A 17,724-nucleotide genomic window follows, 5' to 3' on the forward strand; every position below is an offset into this window, starting at 1 on the left:
TGCCAAGCTGCAATTTCTTAGCATGCTCTACTGCCAAGAAAATTTTGTTTCATAGTTTAGTGGTTTACGTAATCACTCAGTGGTTTTACCAGTCCAGGAGGAAGGGATTAACAAATAGTTGCATCATTGTCTCCACCCATATACTAACACGAACAAGGCAGAGTCAAAAGGACAGCAGCTTCTAAGCACAAGGTTTTCCTCATCCAGCTTTGCCCCTCACAGATGTTTTGCCCCTCATTTCTTGCCACTAAATACCTCTATGTTCTTGCCAATTACTCTGTGTGCATTTGGCAAACTAAGCAGCTGTGCATGTGCCATTCCCCCAGAGAAGGTAGCCCAAAGCAGGGGAAGAAAAGAAATCCCACAGCACACCACAAAATAAACACCTTTTCTCGGTTCCAATTTTCATTACATTCATTCTGCTCCAGCTAACTGACAATAGCTTGTTACTGGTTCACTTCAATTAGAGTTATATCCATCTAGCAGTAAGCTTTCTGCATGGGCTTTAGACAATCACAAGGTTGACTTGTTTGATAATCCAATGTTACGATTCTGGTTTCAGAATCCTCCAGTTTTTTCTCTTCCCACAGCAACTTCCCTGTGTAACTTTCTGCATTAAGGCCTTACACAATTTCTCCTTGAAGCTACTGCACTGTGATAATGATACCATGCCCTTGACAGCCAGTTTGGCGATTTGTTCAGGTTATTCCAATATCTGTATTTCATGGGAGAGTGTTTACATTCAAATCTTCCCTGAGATTTGTCACACCCTGTTGTCAACATGTTTTCTCCTGTGTCACCTTCGAGGACTGATAGGGCCTGAAAATCCATAGGAATGAACAGGACTTGAGATCTTTCTGCAGAAAAAGATACGAGGACCTGGTTTTGTGTCATAGTGCGAGGACTTAAGCTTATGTACATTGCATTAACTGTGTGACCCTTAAGACTAAATTTGTCTGCATAAGTGCAGGCCTGCTTCATAAGCTATGCAGGCCCTTGTGTGTCATAGGTAGGCTACATCCAGGAAGGGAAGCAGAGTGGTCCTCCAAGTCACGAGTTCCTATTTGTACTGGTGTCTCCCAGACAGTCAGCACCACAGCTGCCCAGTCTGTCGCCTCACAGCTTGCAGTGGCCGCTGCGGAAAAGTCTTGATGCTTATCACAGTCTCCACCACAAACACTCAAACCTACGCCCAGTGCACAATTATGCTGGTAGGAAACAGCACCCACCACCTCACCCACACTGCTCCTGCAGATGCAAACAAGCAGATACACTTCTTTCTCCAGCTATTAGTAGTACTTTTGGGATTATTTTCCCTTTCTAAATCAAAGGTGCAAAAGAGAGTCTCTTATAAATCACTATTCCCTCTATAGGCTGTGTAATCAGCTTCAGATACCCTGTTCTGCCCCCCAGCAAAGACAGTGTAAGACTTGCATACTGTTGCATACCATACCAGTTGCATACTGTTTGTGCTAGGAGAGGTAGGAGATGCCTTAGGCAGCTAGGCACACTGCAGAAAAAGATACCAGGAGCTGGTTTTGCGCCACAGTGCAAGGACTTAAGCTTACATACATGCAGTCCCCGCAGGAAGCCATGTCTCACCCTGTGAGGAACAGCGGTTTAATGCTTCTGCACAGCCAGTCACAATCACGCTACCACTGAGAGGGCAGTACCTTACAAGGAAGAGTCTTACCCTGCTACAGACCCTCGAGCTCTGGTCTTTCAAAGGACAAGACAAATGTAGCCAGTTCCAGGCCGGCTGCACGTACACCAACCCTCCTAACTTCACTTCCACTTCTCATCCTCCTGCTATTGCCAGCTGCAGAGCTGTACCTGTGAGCCACAAGGTGAGACAGGCAAGCTGTGCGGCTGATACAGCTACAAGCCTACATCCTCGCTCTGAATTTCCAAACTCTTCAAGCAAAAGATAGAGCCAAGCCCCAGTTTGGCAGGAAATCCATTCTGTATCATCCACTCGGAACTTCCTTCAGTTGTATGGTCCCTTAAGGGGCAAAGCTCGACCCCTGGTTGGAGGCAACCACTTCCCAGCACTTGCTGTGACACTCCACCACAAGGCTCTCAAAAATAACATGCCCTGCACAATCTCACCTTCCTACAAACAATTCACATTGCTTCAGCTGCTAAGGTGATCTCAAGACAGCCAGGCTTAGCTTTTCCAGGGCAACCTCACATTAACTCCATTCACGGTGACACGAATGGGGCCTCAAATTCAAAATGTTTCCTTGGGGAAGAAAAATAAATCTGTCTAAATTATTTAACACTGAGAGTTCAAGCTGCAGAAGTTCCGTAAGTACAAAAATCAAAAAGGGAGGGACCATGACAACACGAATTGGGGTAAATACATAATTTTCCTGTTTCTACAGTCCCAGTACAGTCTGCAGCAGGGCCAGCTCTGGCTTCCAGTGGGGGTGCAGTTAAGGGAAAGACACAGGAAAGAACATGGCTTAAGCAAAGAGGAAAGTCAACAGGAGATTTGGAAGCCATGGGAAAAAGAATGGTTTGGCAAGAGGCTACTTCATCTTTCAGTAGCACAGACAGCTAAGGGATGTCAAATGATTTAAGAAAAAACAAGACTCGTGCTCTACAACACGAAGGAAGCTAAAACCAGTAGGAACTTGAGAGCATCATCTACCTCCTGATTATTTGGCGGTAAAAAGCCAATGGCAATTCAAAGTGCATTATTTGGGAGAGCCCAGCAGGGTCAACATCAGCCTGGCCACGGACAATGGCCAGGCCTCATCGTAAGTCTATTTGCCCACGTGTGCCTCTGAGCACAGAGATCCCTTGCCTGGCCCAGCGGGCAACAAATGGCTACAGTCAGTTCCACCAGTCTCCATCCTGGGGAAACTCCCTTTGCAGCATATCCATGAGCACAGGGCAGCCCTGCCGTTGAAGGATGAGACTGGTCCCACCCTACATCACCTCCCCTTCCCACCCACCCTCATCCTCTCACGGCAGCAGGCTCAGAAGAGCGGCAGGCACTCTTTTGCACAGTCTAGAGGTGGAAGCTTTATCTGAAACCCTTCCCGAGGGAAGAGGGAGGCCTGCATGTCCACGTTGATGCAGAGTAAGCCCAGCATGAGCTGGCGCTGGTACTCCTCCCACTTCATCATGACATCAGACAGGGAACGGTTGCTTCTCATCCACATAGGCAGTCCTTCACCACAAGCTGGTGCCGGAGAAATTGGCAGGCTCTGGGGCCCTCCAAGTTCCAGGTGATAGTAAAGTCTGAAAGGCAAAGAAATGCAAGGAATCAGTACATGGGAAGACTGGAGCAGTTCAGCAAACTGGAGCACCAGAATCATAGAGCTACTCTGTTCTACAACTGACTGCATGGTCTTAGTGAGAAGTCTCTGTGTGTGCCTGTTTGTTCCCTCACATCTCTCGATTATTCAGACCATGAGCTCTTGTGGCTAAGAATCATCCTCTTGTACAAGGATCTGAATCACAGCTGGGACCCTCTGCCTGCTGTTATAATACACAGTCTGCTATCCTCATCTAAGCAACCCAGTCTTGCCTCAGCCTCAAGCCATGGCCTACTGCAGGGAGTTCAGTTCAGAAGCACAGGCACACACACAGACCCAAAGCACTCTGTCTCATTTGGAAACCCTCTGGTGTTTCCTGGCCACCCTACTGCCTCCCCCACTCTCAACCAGGCCTAGATCTTGAGGCAGAACAGGTCATCTGAATGCAAGTACTCCTTGGAAGGAACTTTTAGGGGACCCTGGTCCAGCAAATGCCACACAGACAAGCACTTGTCTTCTACAGGAAACACGGAGTAAGCTAGCATATTGTTTTAATTAGACCTACATGTTCTGCCCTATTGCTATAGTAGCAGCTTCATTACAGGGTCTGCCCTGTAACAGGAAGAAGGAAGGAAACCATATGCTGAGCCTCAACATTTAATGAAGCCAAGAGACTATGGACTAGATTTGTGTTTTAGGTTGGGTAGTAAACCCTTCTGGTCAATTTGTGCCTTACTTGTTCTGCACCAATGGAGTAGAATCTGCAGAAGTCAAAGGTGGAAGAGGAAATGGAGGGCTCCCTCCAGAACAGTGCTGTGGAGGAAGGCAGCCGTACCTGGCTGAAAGATGGCTGCCCAGTTTCTTCTTGGCTTTCCTCACAAGATAGTTACAGATTTCAGTCACCTGCTCCCTCATCCATCTAATATCCTCGGGGATATCTGGGAGCCATTCCAGCAACCTGGGAAGAGACAGGAGACAACCACTAGCTGGGCCACACAAAGGAGAGGATGGAAATAATACCAGCTTTGCCTCCTATCAACAGTTATTCATTCTTTTTAGTGACAAATGCAGTAAGAGCCGTTTAGACTACCATCAACAGAATTAAGGGGAGAAGCTATGAGGATTAAAACAGCCCAGGAACTTATTCCTTACATTTTGAGTCTGCACTTTCCATATTTTTCATCCATTTTCAGATCCGAAGTGTGCTTTTCCCCGAGCCTTTCTATCACAAACTATCTCCTTTCAAAAACTTTTCGTAGGGTACTTTGTGCTATGAACAAGTCTGACAGACCTCTCTTCCCAGCCATGGAAGTGCAGAGCTGGAAATGACTGGGACTACTCTACTCCTTGCTCCGGAAGGGAACCACCTCTTGTGTCATTCCCACTTTCATCCCTGCATTCCCAGTTCAGATGTCTCTCCTCAGGCTCCTCAGGCTCCAAAATTTATCACAGAGTCCTAGGACAAGTTCCAGCACACAGCCATCTTCCTTCAAGCTGGAAGTACTGGCTGCAGCTAAATGACACATGAAGGTAGGATTTATTTTTTTTTCCCATGTGTCTGGTCAGCGGCAGGAACTCCTTCTCAGAGAGGATTTTGCTCTCCGTCCATGTGTGCGCCGCTACCTACATCAAACATTTGGTTGTACTGGGAAGAAAACCACTGAGGAAACCAGTTGAAGACCTACCTGACAGTGAAGGAAATTGCAGACTCCAGAGGCAGCATATAGGGGACCATCATTGCTGTGGCCACACGTATAGGCAGCATGTTGGTGATACCAGTCAAGAAACTTCTTCTTTCAGCACAAGCCTCCAGAAGAGCTGGAGACAGAAGAGAACATGACTGAATCCCCCCAGTGGGACTATACCTTTCCTTGCCATACCCCAGAAGTTACCCAGCCTGACATCTTCCCTCTCCACCTTCCACTTCTTAAAGAAGTCTCGCTCAGGGTAGTAGTGCTCTGAGCACAGCTGGGACCGGCAGCTTTTACCTTTATCAGACTCCCAAAGGAGTGAGCATCAAGATCCTCTCCTCACTATACAGAACCCCATCAAATGAGCTGCCCTCTCCCAATTCAGCCTCTATAGGGTAAGCCACAACTTTATCTAAGAGTCTCCAACTCCATCTAACCATCAGTGGTGCCAGTTCAGTCCCTGGGTATGGCCAAGCCCAGCCACAAGCAGTACCCACATCCCAGTAATCCTCTGAAGTGGACCAGTCAGCACAGCGAGACTGCCTGGGCTCTCTCCCTTTGGAATATACCTTGGTTCAGTCTGGGAGGCAAATGTTCAAAGATGTGCTCTTCAACAACAGCAAGGGCAGTATTGTCCTCTAGTTGGTCCTCAGCTTCTGTTTCTTCCTCTTTTTTCTCTTCTAGGGGGGCTTCTATGGCAAGGAGAGGATGGGCAGGACTTGGACGATGAAGGAGACCTGAGAAGAGACGTCATACCACACAGAAGTTGTAAACCAGCTGCTTTGCCTGGCATTAGTGTTAGCCCTCACTTCACCCTAACCCTCCTCAAACAGACAGACAGACATCGTACCCAACCCCTTTAGGTGTTACAATAGATGTAAGCTATCACAAGGAGTTAGAAACCTTGCTATTTTAAGATGTTTCCCCACCAGAAAATTCTAACTTTTCCCCTTTAAGTACTGCAGGGTGCTGTATAGCAGTGCTTTGTTGCTATAATCTGTCAGTCACCAATCCTGCAGGCAAGATTTCCCTCCTGCAGCTTAATCCACAAACACAGCTGCATGACTGCTCCTATACAGTGAGGTACACAACACAGAGCAAATAAATGTGCTTGATCTGTTATACAGTGACACTAGGTGGCATCACACACACACTCAACCTGCTACAACAGCTGGAAGCAAGCAAGTCCAGGAGTTGCATGTAGAAGAGTGAGAAACAGTAGTGTGTCAAACTGCCAGGTCCTAAGGGCATGCCTGTACTCTGCATTGCTGTGCCACATCAGACATACGTTAGCTGCACATGAAAAGGAGTAGGGTGTCTGCAGGAGGTCCAAATGGCACTGGTGCCTAACAACTGCAGCACTGCACACATGCTAAGTAGCTTCAACACTCAGCTGTGCCAAAGCCACTGCTCTGGTATCACAGTGGTTAGAAAGGTGTTCACTCTGCTTCCTGAAGTGCTAAAATAGACTTATTAATGGAAATAGCATAATCTAATATCCAAGGCATGGGTTAATTCTGCTCTTTCACCTTTCACAGGCACCACTGGCTATCCTCAAAGCCAAGCCAACAAGCCTGGCACAGAAGAGGTAAGTCAGTGCACCCTACAAACACCCAGTGCCTTACCATTTTTCTTCAAGAAGTGCAGTGCATCCCGATAGCCCTGCTTGCACATATCCCGCAGCACCTGTGGGCAGAGGAAAGCAAGAGCAAGTCATCTGGAGACTGACTAAGCCCAGCAAACACGGAGCTCAATGCTGGCCTTAGAGGAGTTCTCCTGACTCCTGAGCTACCCCAAGGACAAGTCTCATCCTTGCCAGCTCTTCCCAGGTTTTGAAACATGAGTACACTTGATATGGGATTCACAGGATAAATCAGATTGTAAGGAACATCTGGAATCCTACCTAAGTACAGGCTTAGACTTGCAGCCACCTCATTTCCCCACCTAGAGCTGATGCTGCTGTGGGCAGCCTTCAGCAAGTCACTCTCACAAGTAGCACAGAGTACTTTCCAGAAGATGCCAGGACAGCTGCTGCACTTGCACATAAAGTCAGCTAAAACTAGAGAAGGGACAGGGAAAAACTTGTCCAAGTAATTCAGCACGTTTATTACGTTTATTTATTATGCCCAAATGCGAGGGCTATCTGAGGCTGCATTTGCTCAGCAGCATGCAAAGCTGTTTGCAGTGCCGCCTGCTCTACTGGCACTTTTTAGGAGACAGTCATTGTCTTCAAGCTCCATCCTGACCTTAAAAAACTCAAGAGCACATTGGTTCCAATGGCTGATACATCCTTGTTTACAGGTGAGCCTGACTTTCTGGCAAATGCCACTCCAGAGAGAGCCACGTGGGAATACTTTCCAAGCAACTGCTAGCACCTAAATTCCAGATCTCTCAGTAGGAAAAGAAAGTCAAGTAGCCTATACAACCTCGTGCAGATGGTCAAGGTTTACCAAGTCCCTGGGCTGATAATGCCAAGGTTAAAAATCAGACAAACAAGAGATATGAAACTAACAGTGCACTGCTAAAGTGCACAGGATAGCCACTGCCTATCTACTCTCCCTGAGTTCTGGTGCTGTCAGGAAACTCACCTGTGGCTCAGGAGGAAACAGCGCCTTTGAGAGGCGGTAGAGATTGCGGAGGTTGAACTGGATGCTTGTATTGGTGACTCTCAGCTCATGCATGTTTGTGGAACTGTCCCGTGGACAGATATCACTCTCTCCTGAGAACGGGGACACCGTGATCGTGTTCTTCAGCTCATATCGTGGCAAGTTGTCAGAAATCCCTCCATCAACATATCTCTGAAATCAACACAAATGAAGCACTCCTCATTTCCATAACCGATCAAGAAGCTTTTTTACACTGTGTCCCTGTTCCTATTTGTGCCAACAACTTGGGGAGATAATGGAGTACATCCACCAGCACTGGAGGAGTCACAGCCAGTGACAGCACTGCTGTGTTGTCTACAATATCCTTTTGCCATGTGCCTTTCTTCCTATGGCCAAGTGCACTGGTCACGAGTGTTCAATGAGAAAGGCATAATTCACTTGCGTGACTGCTCTCCTATAGGGTTTGAGTGCCATGCAATTAAATAATATGACACATCAAGAACCCCCTGCAGCGCAAATCAGCATTGATCTAAGATGTCACTCTGTGACATTGTGCCATTTTTCATTTGTCTGTAAAACAAATAAGCTCAGACATGGGTTCCCACTGGGGGACTAACAGTAAACTACAAGTTAAAACTAAGCGTAAAACCAGCTGATTTGTGGCTAGCAGGCTTATTAAGCAGCAATCCCTGCACATGAACACACATTTGGAATACACTTGCTGCAATGTGATAATAGTGTACAAGGGACTTGAGGTTTGCTTCTAACAGACACTCTCTTATCAGAAAGTGTTCCGTACATATGCACCATAAATACATTTGCGTCACCCTTGCAGGAAGGACAACCCCAGTAGCATGTACTCAGTTCACAGTATTCTTTGAAGTACCATAATTGCACAAGGAGCTGAGCAAGACAATCCTTATCACAGGCCTTTGGCAGAGCAAGCAACGTGCAGAAGATAAAAGGCAGGGGACATTGGTCAAGCCAAAAGAGTAAGAAGTTTGAGCCTTTTGCAGAGCAGCAGCTCAAGCTCTTGTGAGCCTCAGTTACAGAAGAGTCCTGCTGATTTTGTATGAAGGTTGATTCTGCCATCTGCGTTCTGAAACCCTTCCATTTGGGCAGGTTCAAACACAAATCATCATTAGGAGCTGCACTGCCCACAAACAGCAGCTGTAACATCTTTCAGCTCTGATGATGGGCAAGGAGCTAAGCTGGCAGAGGCTGATCCCAGGCAGAGCATGGAAATGCTGACCTAAGAAGAGGTAACTCCATTCTGTGTCCTGCTTTGCCCCATCTCACAGGCAGACTGGCCATCAACATTGGTGTTTTGCTGCACAATGCCTAGGAAAAAGGAGGTGCTTTGCTGGAGACTTTGCGCTTTCTTCTCTCTTGCTATGGGTGGGAGGCAAGCAGACACCTCTTCAAGCAGCTCCTCTGAGCTTGGGGAACAGTTCATAGGCTCCTGAGCTGAAAGCAATCAAATTGAGCTATAGGAATCCAGATCCCATCAAGGCAACAGGGTCAGGGTGGACTGCACAGCAGGTTACTTGGGGGCAAACTAAACCTCAGAGCTACCTCTGCTTACAGCCAACAAGTTCAGGGGAGATGGCCTGTGATTACACTTGTAGGCTACAGCAGCACTAACTCCTAGCACAGAGCATTTAATCCTCGTGTCAGGCATCGTTCACCTAACACAGTATCAAGACGGACATGGTTATTAATTCCTGCACCACCTGGGTTTGGACAGTGAAGAAAGTGGAAAGATGGGACAGATTAAACTCCAGGAAAAGTACACCCTGTTGGAAACAGAAACACTCAGCTTCCTTACAGGATGCTTTCTAGACAACAGAGGTGCCAAAAATCAATTGAACCCTTGCCTCCTTTTTAAGGGAGCATCAGTTTACCTAAGCCAAAAGCAACCATAGCAAACTGTCACTGCTATCATCTCCCCACAGCTGCTCCACTAAAAGCCAAAGAAGGCATAGCTAGAGCCCAAGACACCTGGCTGACTTCCTCTGCAAGGATAAGACCGTGACAGGCTGAGTGGGAAGAGGACAGAGCGAAGCAGGCAGCACAGTGGCAGACACCCACTTTGGTTAAAAAAGATGGAGTTGTGTTTTGGGCACTTAGCTGAGGCATTAGTTTCGCAGTAATAATGCAGAAACATATGTTTTCCTGAGGGTGGCAGCATAAGTGAACGGATGCCATCAGAAAGAAGGCTTGGCTACAATAAGGCTGACAGGAAAAGCCTTTTCATTGCTTGGAAATCTAGGAATACACATGCAGACCCTGCTCTCTGGTCCATCATTCTCTAAGCAATGCTGATTATCATTCCTTACTCAAGATCAGCCCTCACTTCTTCGGATTTGCCTGAACACCTCCAGCAACCCACGACTAATGACTCTCCAACCTCCTGCAAAGCCCCTGGCAGCACAGAGTCACAGGCTGGAGTCCCCAGCTGCCTGCGGGTGTGAGCAGCAGCAGCTTTTGGGGACGGTTCATGGACTGGTGTCATCTCTGGAACGCTCATTTCTATTCCCTTATCATGTCCTCCCCCATGCACATGGCCCCTCACATGAACTGACAGCTAGCTTTTTGACCCGTGTTAAGGGTTCATCTCAGCCATGTGCTGCAGGCAGTTCACAGCTAGCAGATGTGTTGACAGGTCAGTTATTGACCCTCTCATTACTAAGTATTTGAGAATTCTTTTTTTTTCCTCCCTACGCTTATCTTCATCATCCACTCCATGCAGCAACCAAAGCTCAGTGAGCTGAACACTGGAGAAAGATTAGGAGGAAGGCAGATTATGGATTTTACACCTTGCACACAATCATATTGCCTTGAAAACCAGTCCTCATGGCAGGCCTGTCAGTCTGTCCTATGGCAATGGAGTCATCACAGGCACGCTAGGAACCACGGAGTCTCATTTCAGAGCCTTTTCCCACTTGACCTCTCCCCTCACCAACCTCTCTTCAGAGACACAAAGAGACATGATTTTCTGGGGAAGAAGTAGGAATTAATTTCATCATTGCATATATTCCCTCTCTACCTTTTCCCAGGAGATGGGAAGATGGAAGCATTTCTCATCTTGACATGAGAAGTTATCCCCCAGCGCACCAGGGCAGCTGCACATTCCGGAAACCATGATGCTGTATGTGGTTTTGGAATTCTGAGATTTGGCCTCAACTAAAGAGGTGACAGGGCAAGAGCCACTGTTATGGTCCCAGCAGCTGTGGGACAAAAGCCCTGCCTGCAGTTGTTGAGCAAATGCCAAACCATTACTGATTCTGTCACTTCTCTGAAGAGCTGGACATTGGACATTTCTTCTGGGTCATTCCCCTGCCCAACGTGTTTGCACAAGACAAAACCAGCCAAGCTGTGTGCCATGCAGAAACAAAACCGACCTCCCTTTTAGGACACAGGTAGCAGCAGACAAGATGTTAAAGAAAGCTCTAGCAGGCAGAAGAGCATTATTCTCAGAGGAAGAACAGAAAGGACTCCTTGGAAAAGAGGCCTGGTACCAGCACCATCAGTTAAAACCCCACAGAAAGTGTTAGGCACATGGGAGGGTGACCACACCTATGATTTCTAGCCTCGACCCAAGTTCTTCCTACATGCAGATTTGGAGCCTCAGTGACAGAAAGCATTGAACCAAGCAGCCAGGAGAACCATCTGCTAAGTCAGCCAGCACGTGCCTAGATTGCTATACATTACTATCACGTTAAAGCCTCTAGTCTTTGCGACACTGATAGCCAACTGTAGGCAGCAGTGGAAAGAAGCCACATATCCACTATTGGAAGTTGTCTGTTTGGGAATTTCTCATGCCTCTTTGGGCTATTTGCTGCCATCAGACAGGCAATAAAACTGCCAAAATCAAGTACCAGCATTTCTGCTTTGTTATTCATTAGTACATGATCTGATGAAGGAGCGTCTTAGAATCTTACTTACCACTCCACGCAGGGTTGGAGGTATTAGCCCACAGTAAACAGGGATAAAGGTGCTGCAGACACAGGCCTGAGGGAGAAAGAGACCCAGAATGTAAAAAGGAGATAAGAGCCTGCTACTCCTCAGAGTACCACACTGGCACACACTGACAATTATACACATTTGCTAAGGACACCTGACCACCAAGGCAAAACAAAACTGCATGCAGTTCCTGCCTAGCCCTCTGCAATAGGTTTCCCTTCACCTGGATCAGCTCCTCCTTGGAATTGAAGTCTGACAGTATCACATTTTCTCCATCAGAGACCCGTGTCAGGGAAATACCCAAACGTCCTGCTGCAACCTCGTGCCCATTCTCTGGCACAGTCTTGGACAGGCAGATACGAATGATCTTCACCAAGTTGAAAGATGGGTGGAGCGGGCCCAAGAACCTCTTCCGGGCTTCTTTTGACACTCGAATAATGCTGGCCCCAGCCTCACCTGAAGCAAGAGAGAGAAAAAACACACCATGAAATCCTAGCAAAATCAGCCTTCTCATTTACACAATAAGGCGCAGAAGAGCCTAAGTCACAGCTTTATTCAGAGGTTTATCCCCACTGGTTTATACATAACTCAAGACAAGAGGCTATCATCGACAGTATTGTAGAAGTCATGGAAGTTTGCTGTCTTGGCTTTCATCACAAAGATCACCCTCATCTTCCATGTGTTTTAGAAAGTCAGTGAAGATGACATGCTTCTGGCTAAGTCCTCACAATTTTTCACTAGATCCTGTTTCACTGGCCAATGCAGGGCTGGTGAGAACACGGACTAACAAAGTTGCTTAAGAAAAACAAACCAGCAAAGTCCCAAGATGCTTTGAGCTTATAGCTAAATCCATTTCACAATATCTTCCACTAAAACTTTTCTAGTAAGCATCTCCTTTTTTCCCCAACATAAAAAAGTCATCTGCCTGTAAACAGAAGTGCCAGTAAACAGGAACACTGGTGCTTTCCAGCTAAGCAATCCCAGCTCTGCTCCGAACGCCAGCCACGTCTCGGGCGAGGGAGATGGGCTCTGTGCTCCACCACAGAATCACAACTGTCACGTGCAGTGCCTTTGGTGTCCTTTCCCTTCCAAGTCCAATTCCACAACACAAAACTAGGCCCTGGTGGCAAGCGGGACTACTGAAGGCACGTCCGCTGTACCCTTTCACACAGCGACCCAGCTGGGTTGGAGGAGGGAGGCATCCCATCTGCACAGAAGGGAAGGCATCTGCTAAGCCCACTATCTCACGGTCACTAGGAGCCCGATCTGGCAAGAGCATCAGGGCTCCGCAGTGGGAAAGGAGGGATGGGAGAAAACAAAACAAGAACACCAACTCAAGCCAAACCCTCAGCACCCAGCTGCCCTTTGCACCCGCTGACTGCTGCTTCCTCGCACACCTCCAGCCATGCAGGACAACAGCTCCTCGGAGTACCAGGCAATCGGTGCATTTCCAGGGGCATTGGGGATACACATGTCGGAAGAATTAAAGAAACCAGGAGAAAAAGAGACATGCTTTCACAAATCAAGACTTCTCTCCAATCAGACTGAAGTGCAGTTCCTGGAGAAAAATGAAAGACATCAGTTCAAGCCAACTGGAAATCCTCCTGTTTTGCTCTCCCACCCAGTCTCACAATTGCAGAAAGGAAGCAGCAGGATGAAAGAACTCACGTTAGACCCAGGTTAATAAATACAATGGAGATAAGAGGAACAGCACCTTCAATGTTATACTGACACATCCCACTCTTTTGCAATACACATGTGCCAGCAACATGTTTTCCATCAGCACAGCCTGGGAATGCGATTCTGTGCCTAGGAAACCCATCAACACCAGTAGCTTAAGCATGCACAGAACTGGACCCTTGAACATGACCGGAGACTCTGGGGTCAGGATTTTAGGCACTGTGAGGTAGCAACTTAGCAGAAAATCCAAGTTCCCCCCTCTGAAGCAATTTTTAGCACCGTAATCCCAGTCTTTTGCTCTGTCCTAGAGCAATGTTTAGCAGGGTAATTCTGATCTTTCTTACTCAATTAGCAATAAGCCATTGAGCCCAGCCTGTTCCAGATAGTAGCCACACGGTTTGAACATCCTTCCCAACGCAAAGTCAGCCTCACAGAAATTCCATTTTATCAGCACCACGACATCAGCACCGGTAATGCTCCCTAAGACACCTTCACATCTGACAAGGGGAGGAAAGACACAAAGAGAATCTGCAACAGAGCCAAAAACTGAATAAATCCCAGCTGAGCACTTCGGTCGCACAACCTCAGGAAGCTCCACTGCACTGGGTGCACTGTGAAGAGTTGCTGGCTTAGCTGAAAAACCCAATGGGAGGGTGGGTGCTGAGTGCGCAGCTGCGGGGAGAACTCTGCATGCAAAGGCCATGCTGGGGGCGGTGTCACCCAAGAGATGGTGCTTAGAGAACTTGCTTTCCCATTAGAGAACTTGCTTTCATACTTGGCATCTGCCTGCGCAGAAAGATTTGACAGCAATACTGAAAACAACTGCAATTAAATTAAGCTTGAGCGAAAATATGAGCTGGATGTTGCTTAAGCAAAACAAAACAGTTAAGTCCCCAGTATGACAGGAAACAGACCAAGGGGAGACTTCAGACACAGCTGCCTGCTTCATCACCATCTCACAGCCAAGTGAGGCAAGGGGAACAAAGGACAACAGGGGACAAAATGAGAATTACTGCTAATGAGCAATTTTATTCTTCGAATACTTTCTGGGTGTTTGTTTTTGGGGTGGGCTGCTTGTTTGTTTTATACATGTATGCATGTATAAATTGAATTTTAAATGTATACGCATGGATAAATACCTTATTCTGAGGTATTCAGTGTAAGAGCAGCTGTGATTCTGTTGGACTTACTGTCTCGTTTGCACCGAAGCTGAGTGTAGAATGGCTCTATGGAAAGACAGGCACAGGGTGACCTGCAGTACCACCAGCTTTCCTGGAAACAAGGCTAGCTGAGAGTTGAGCCAAAGGAGCCAGGTTTACGTAAAAGATCCATGACAGATTACAAGCCCTCCTGGCAATGCATTTGGGAGGAAAGAGAAGAGGTGTGAGTGTTTTAATCCTGTTACTACCAGAAATGCTCTTCCAGGAAAACTAGCTCAAATTCTGCTTGCAGCCTGCCAGAGGGAGCAGCCAAATCAGAGGTGGTCAAGAAAGAAGAGTCCTACAGGAGAGGTCAGCCACAAGCTGTCAATTACTACTGGGACTAATCCAGTGCCAACTCCAGCCCACAGAAAAGTTTCCCATTTTTTTGATGGATATGGTGATTCAGGACACAGGGTCATGTGAAAATGCTGAATTAAGTTATCTTCCCTTGCTGAGGTACATATCGAGGCAAAGACAGTCCCTAATAGTTGGTATTGATTGCTGGGGAAATATTTAATTCCTCTCCCATCAACCAATTCATTCAACACTTCTCCCTGTACAGATTTACTAAACCAATATTCCTCTAAAAATTATGTTAATATGTGGAATATTCAATTTTCATTAGAAAAGCCGTATTTCCCTTCTTCCCTGCCCCAACGTTGCCCCAGTGGGTGCTGTTATACACAAGCCTGAGTACTGCAGGGTCATCATCCTTATCTGAATTTCAGTTCTGATGACACAAAAGAGCATCAGAGAGTTGTGTCCTGAAACATCCCAACACGGCCCTTGCAACCCAGGGAAGGCCAGCTGCTCCACCTCTGCTGGCTCACCTGTGCCCTTTCTGCAGCGGCTGCAAGGGCCAAGTTACTGTTACCCACAGGAAAAGATGTGCAGGCAGCTGCTGGTCTGCGCTCCATTATCAAGCTATGTCAAGCCAGCTTCATTTTAGCTCACTGATATGGCAGTATTGTTCCCTTAAAGGACTGGCTTTCACCCCCACCAGTCATGCTCGACTCCAAAATAACCCAGTATCTAAGTCTCTACTGTCTTGCGTTCTTGGGCATGGCTGCTCACCACAATATAGAAATCTATTTTAAAATGCCTAGAACAAGATACAAGTCACCCATTTTCAAGAGAAGCAAGAAGATAAAAGACAGAGCTGCTGCAAGTAGAGCTCAAAGGAACTGACGCCCATTACAAGCTTTGTCACCTTTTACTCAGAAGGTCCATTGCCCTAAACTACCTTTCTCTAACCTGAAAAGCATTCAAGCAGCATGTGCTATTTATAACTGTATCAGTCGCAGCAGCCTGCAAAAGGAGAAGAGCTGAAGGTCAACCACCTAAACCTGGTGCTAGGCAGCTGCAAAGACCCTAAACTGCAGCTAAGGGCTTCGAGATGACACAGAAAAGCTGTCTCAAGCCTGTGCAACGCGTAACAATGGAGACCATCACCAAGGTTAAACACCCCGTGGCAGGAGGGAAAAAGGGCCTCTTCAGACCCACATCTTGAGCAGCAGGGCTTTTGCACCAAGGGCACCACAACGATCACCTGTTGATACCCGTTTGCCAGCCAACAAAAAAGGCAGATGACCCATAAAGTATTTCAAGTGGAAAAAAAAGCCAAACAAAAACTAAGACACAAACAAAAATAGAAGCAGGGCAGGCTGAAGAGGGAGAGGGGCATTCTGGACATTTCACCCAGCAGCTCCTGTGACTGCGGCTCACATGTGACATTGCAGCTCCCACTGGAAGAGCTCTGCGTTGGCACAAAGATCACCCTCTGTGCCAGGGACATTCCTGCTCCCTGGCTACTGCAGCAGTAAACAGGATGCAAGCTTAAAGGAAAGGCTCTTCAACAGGGATGGAGAACAGAGGATGGCACAGACAGTGGATGGATGTAGGGATCTCCTGTCCCTGCTGGTGGGAGGCATGCAGAGACTGCAGATGCCATACCTCACCTGGACTAAAGGAGCAGGCAGGGATCTGTGCAGATCGCTGCTAAACCTTCTCAGTCAGCACCAACAAGAATTCAAATGGACTCTGTGCACCATAATCAAGGACATGGTTCTGTTAGCTGCTTTAGTTCTGCCTAGCCATCTGTTGGAGCAATGTTTGTGTGATGCCCAGCACAGATGCTCCCTGCAAGAGTCCCCAGCTACGATCTTCACGCTTCGCTTTAAACTGAGATAGTTGCTGAGCATCACTGGAGATCTCATGTTTCCCATTGGCAGATCCCAGTCCAGAGTTGAATTTAGGAATAGGATGAGACAGAAGGAATTACTAGCACAATCTCCCTCGAGGTTAATTTAGCTTGGTTGCCTGTCCGTTGCTATTTCAGCTGTTCCTGTACCTCATCCATGTAAGAGCTGAAAGCCAGTCTTTAACGATGAGCATGGTTTTCAGGAGAGCTGTCCTGCGATCTTCCTGGGCACCAATCTCCAAGCTGCTCCAGCTCAGCACACACAGCTCCTGCAACTGCCTCTTCCCTGAATACTGAGAGTAAGCAAGGAATGTGCAAGCTTTTCCTGTCTGGCCTCTCCCAGGAGATGATACAGTCCTAATTATAGCGCAGTCCTATCACCAGCCCCACAACAGAAAGCTGTAAACAAGAGGCACCAAAACCAAAGTTTGCAAGCTGACAAAGAAAATACTAAACAGAGATCTTTACTGGATGTTTCCTCACAGGTAGCTCAGATCGCCAGAAAGTGCCAGTTCGTTCACCCCAAGAACCAGTGCACAGCAGCACACCTGTGACCCAAGGACGGCCCCAGTTCTTGTGGGCAGTGATCTCAGTTTGTGAAAGATCCCACTGGCTGGACTTCTGTTCCCCTTCCCACAGCCAGGATGCCTGGTTTGCAGCCACTGTCCCCAGAGAGCAGGAACCAGACGGACCTTCAGCTGAGCAGAGGCCGACTTGCGCTGAGTGGGAACCTGACCCAAGGCGTTCTCCGACTGCCTATCAGCGAGCCTGGATGGATGTCGAAGAGGGGCCCAAAGACAAATTCACGCCAGAAAAAACAAAGCAAGAGCAATGTCTTATGATGTGCCCTTATGAGACATTTTTCAGGTGACGGGTGTACCCCACAGCTTGGTGACAGCTCTTCAGATTCAGTATGAAATCCTACACAGATGCCTGAAAGTATCAGGTGTGGAAAGGGTATCTATCCCTCAACTTGCCAGAATGTGTCTAACTCCCACTATTTAACACGGAGAAAAAACATCCATTTTAAAATATTTGAGGCTGGGGGACAGCAGCTGGCAGTGGAGCTTCTTTTCACAGCTGTAATTCTTTTCACAGCTGTAAATACCTTCC

The 17,724-nt window shown here is 47.4% G+C and overlaps 1 protein-coding gene across 1 annotated transcript; it reads right to left on the minus strand.

The window, feature by feature from the left end:
• Positions 1-2,519: 2,519 nt before the first annotated feature.
• Positions 2,520-13,002, minus strand: LOC104541793 (patatin-like phospholipase domain-containing protein 2). The gene is made up of 9 exons (XM_010185932.1): positions 12,927-13,002; positions 11,753-12,021; positions 11,512-11,577; positions 7,546-7,755; positions 6,583-6,643; positions 5,527-5,694; positions 4,952-5,084; positions 4,102-4,224; positions 2,520-3,249 (listed from the first exon to the last, which is right to left on the minus strand). Exons 1-9 carry the CDS (start codon positions 13,000-13,002, stop codon positions 2,985-2,987), a joined length of 1,371 nt encoding a protein of 456 aa, XP_010184234.1. The 3' UTR covers positions 2,520-2,984.
• Between the last annotated feature and the right edge of the window lie 4,722 nt (positions 13,003-17,724).

Source organism: Mesitornis unicolor, unplaced genomic scaffold (genome assembly GCF_000695765.1).
Source record: "Mesitornis unicolor isolate BGI_N332 unplaced genomic scaffold, ASM69576v1 scaffold14906, whole genome shotgun sequence".
NCBI lineage: Eukaryota > Metazoa > Chordata > Aves > Mesitornithiformes > Mesitornithidae > Mesitornis > Mesitornis unicolor.

Coding starts and splice junctions, on each gene's coding strand:
- LOC104541793 (XM_010185932.1), bottom strand. CDS start 13,002: ATGTGTATCCCCAATGCCCCTGGAAATGCACCGATTGCCTGGTACTCC. Junction 5,085..5,526: donor GCCTCCCAGACTGAACCAAG/GTATATTCCAAA, acceptor TTCTGTCTCCAG/CTCTTCTGGAGGCTTGTGCT. Junction 4,225..4,951: donor GCAATTTCCTTCACTGTCAG/GTAGGTCTTCAA, acceptor GTCTCTTCCCAG/GTTGCTGGAATGGCTCCCAG.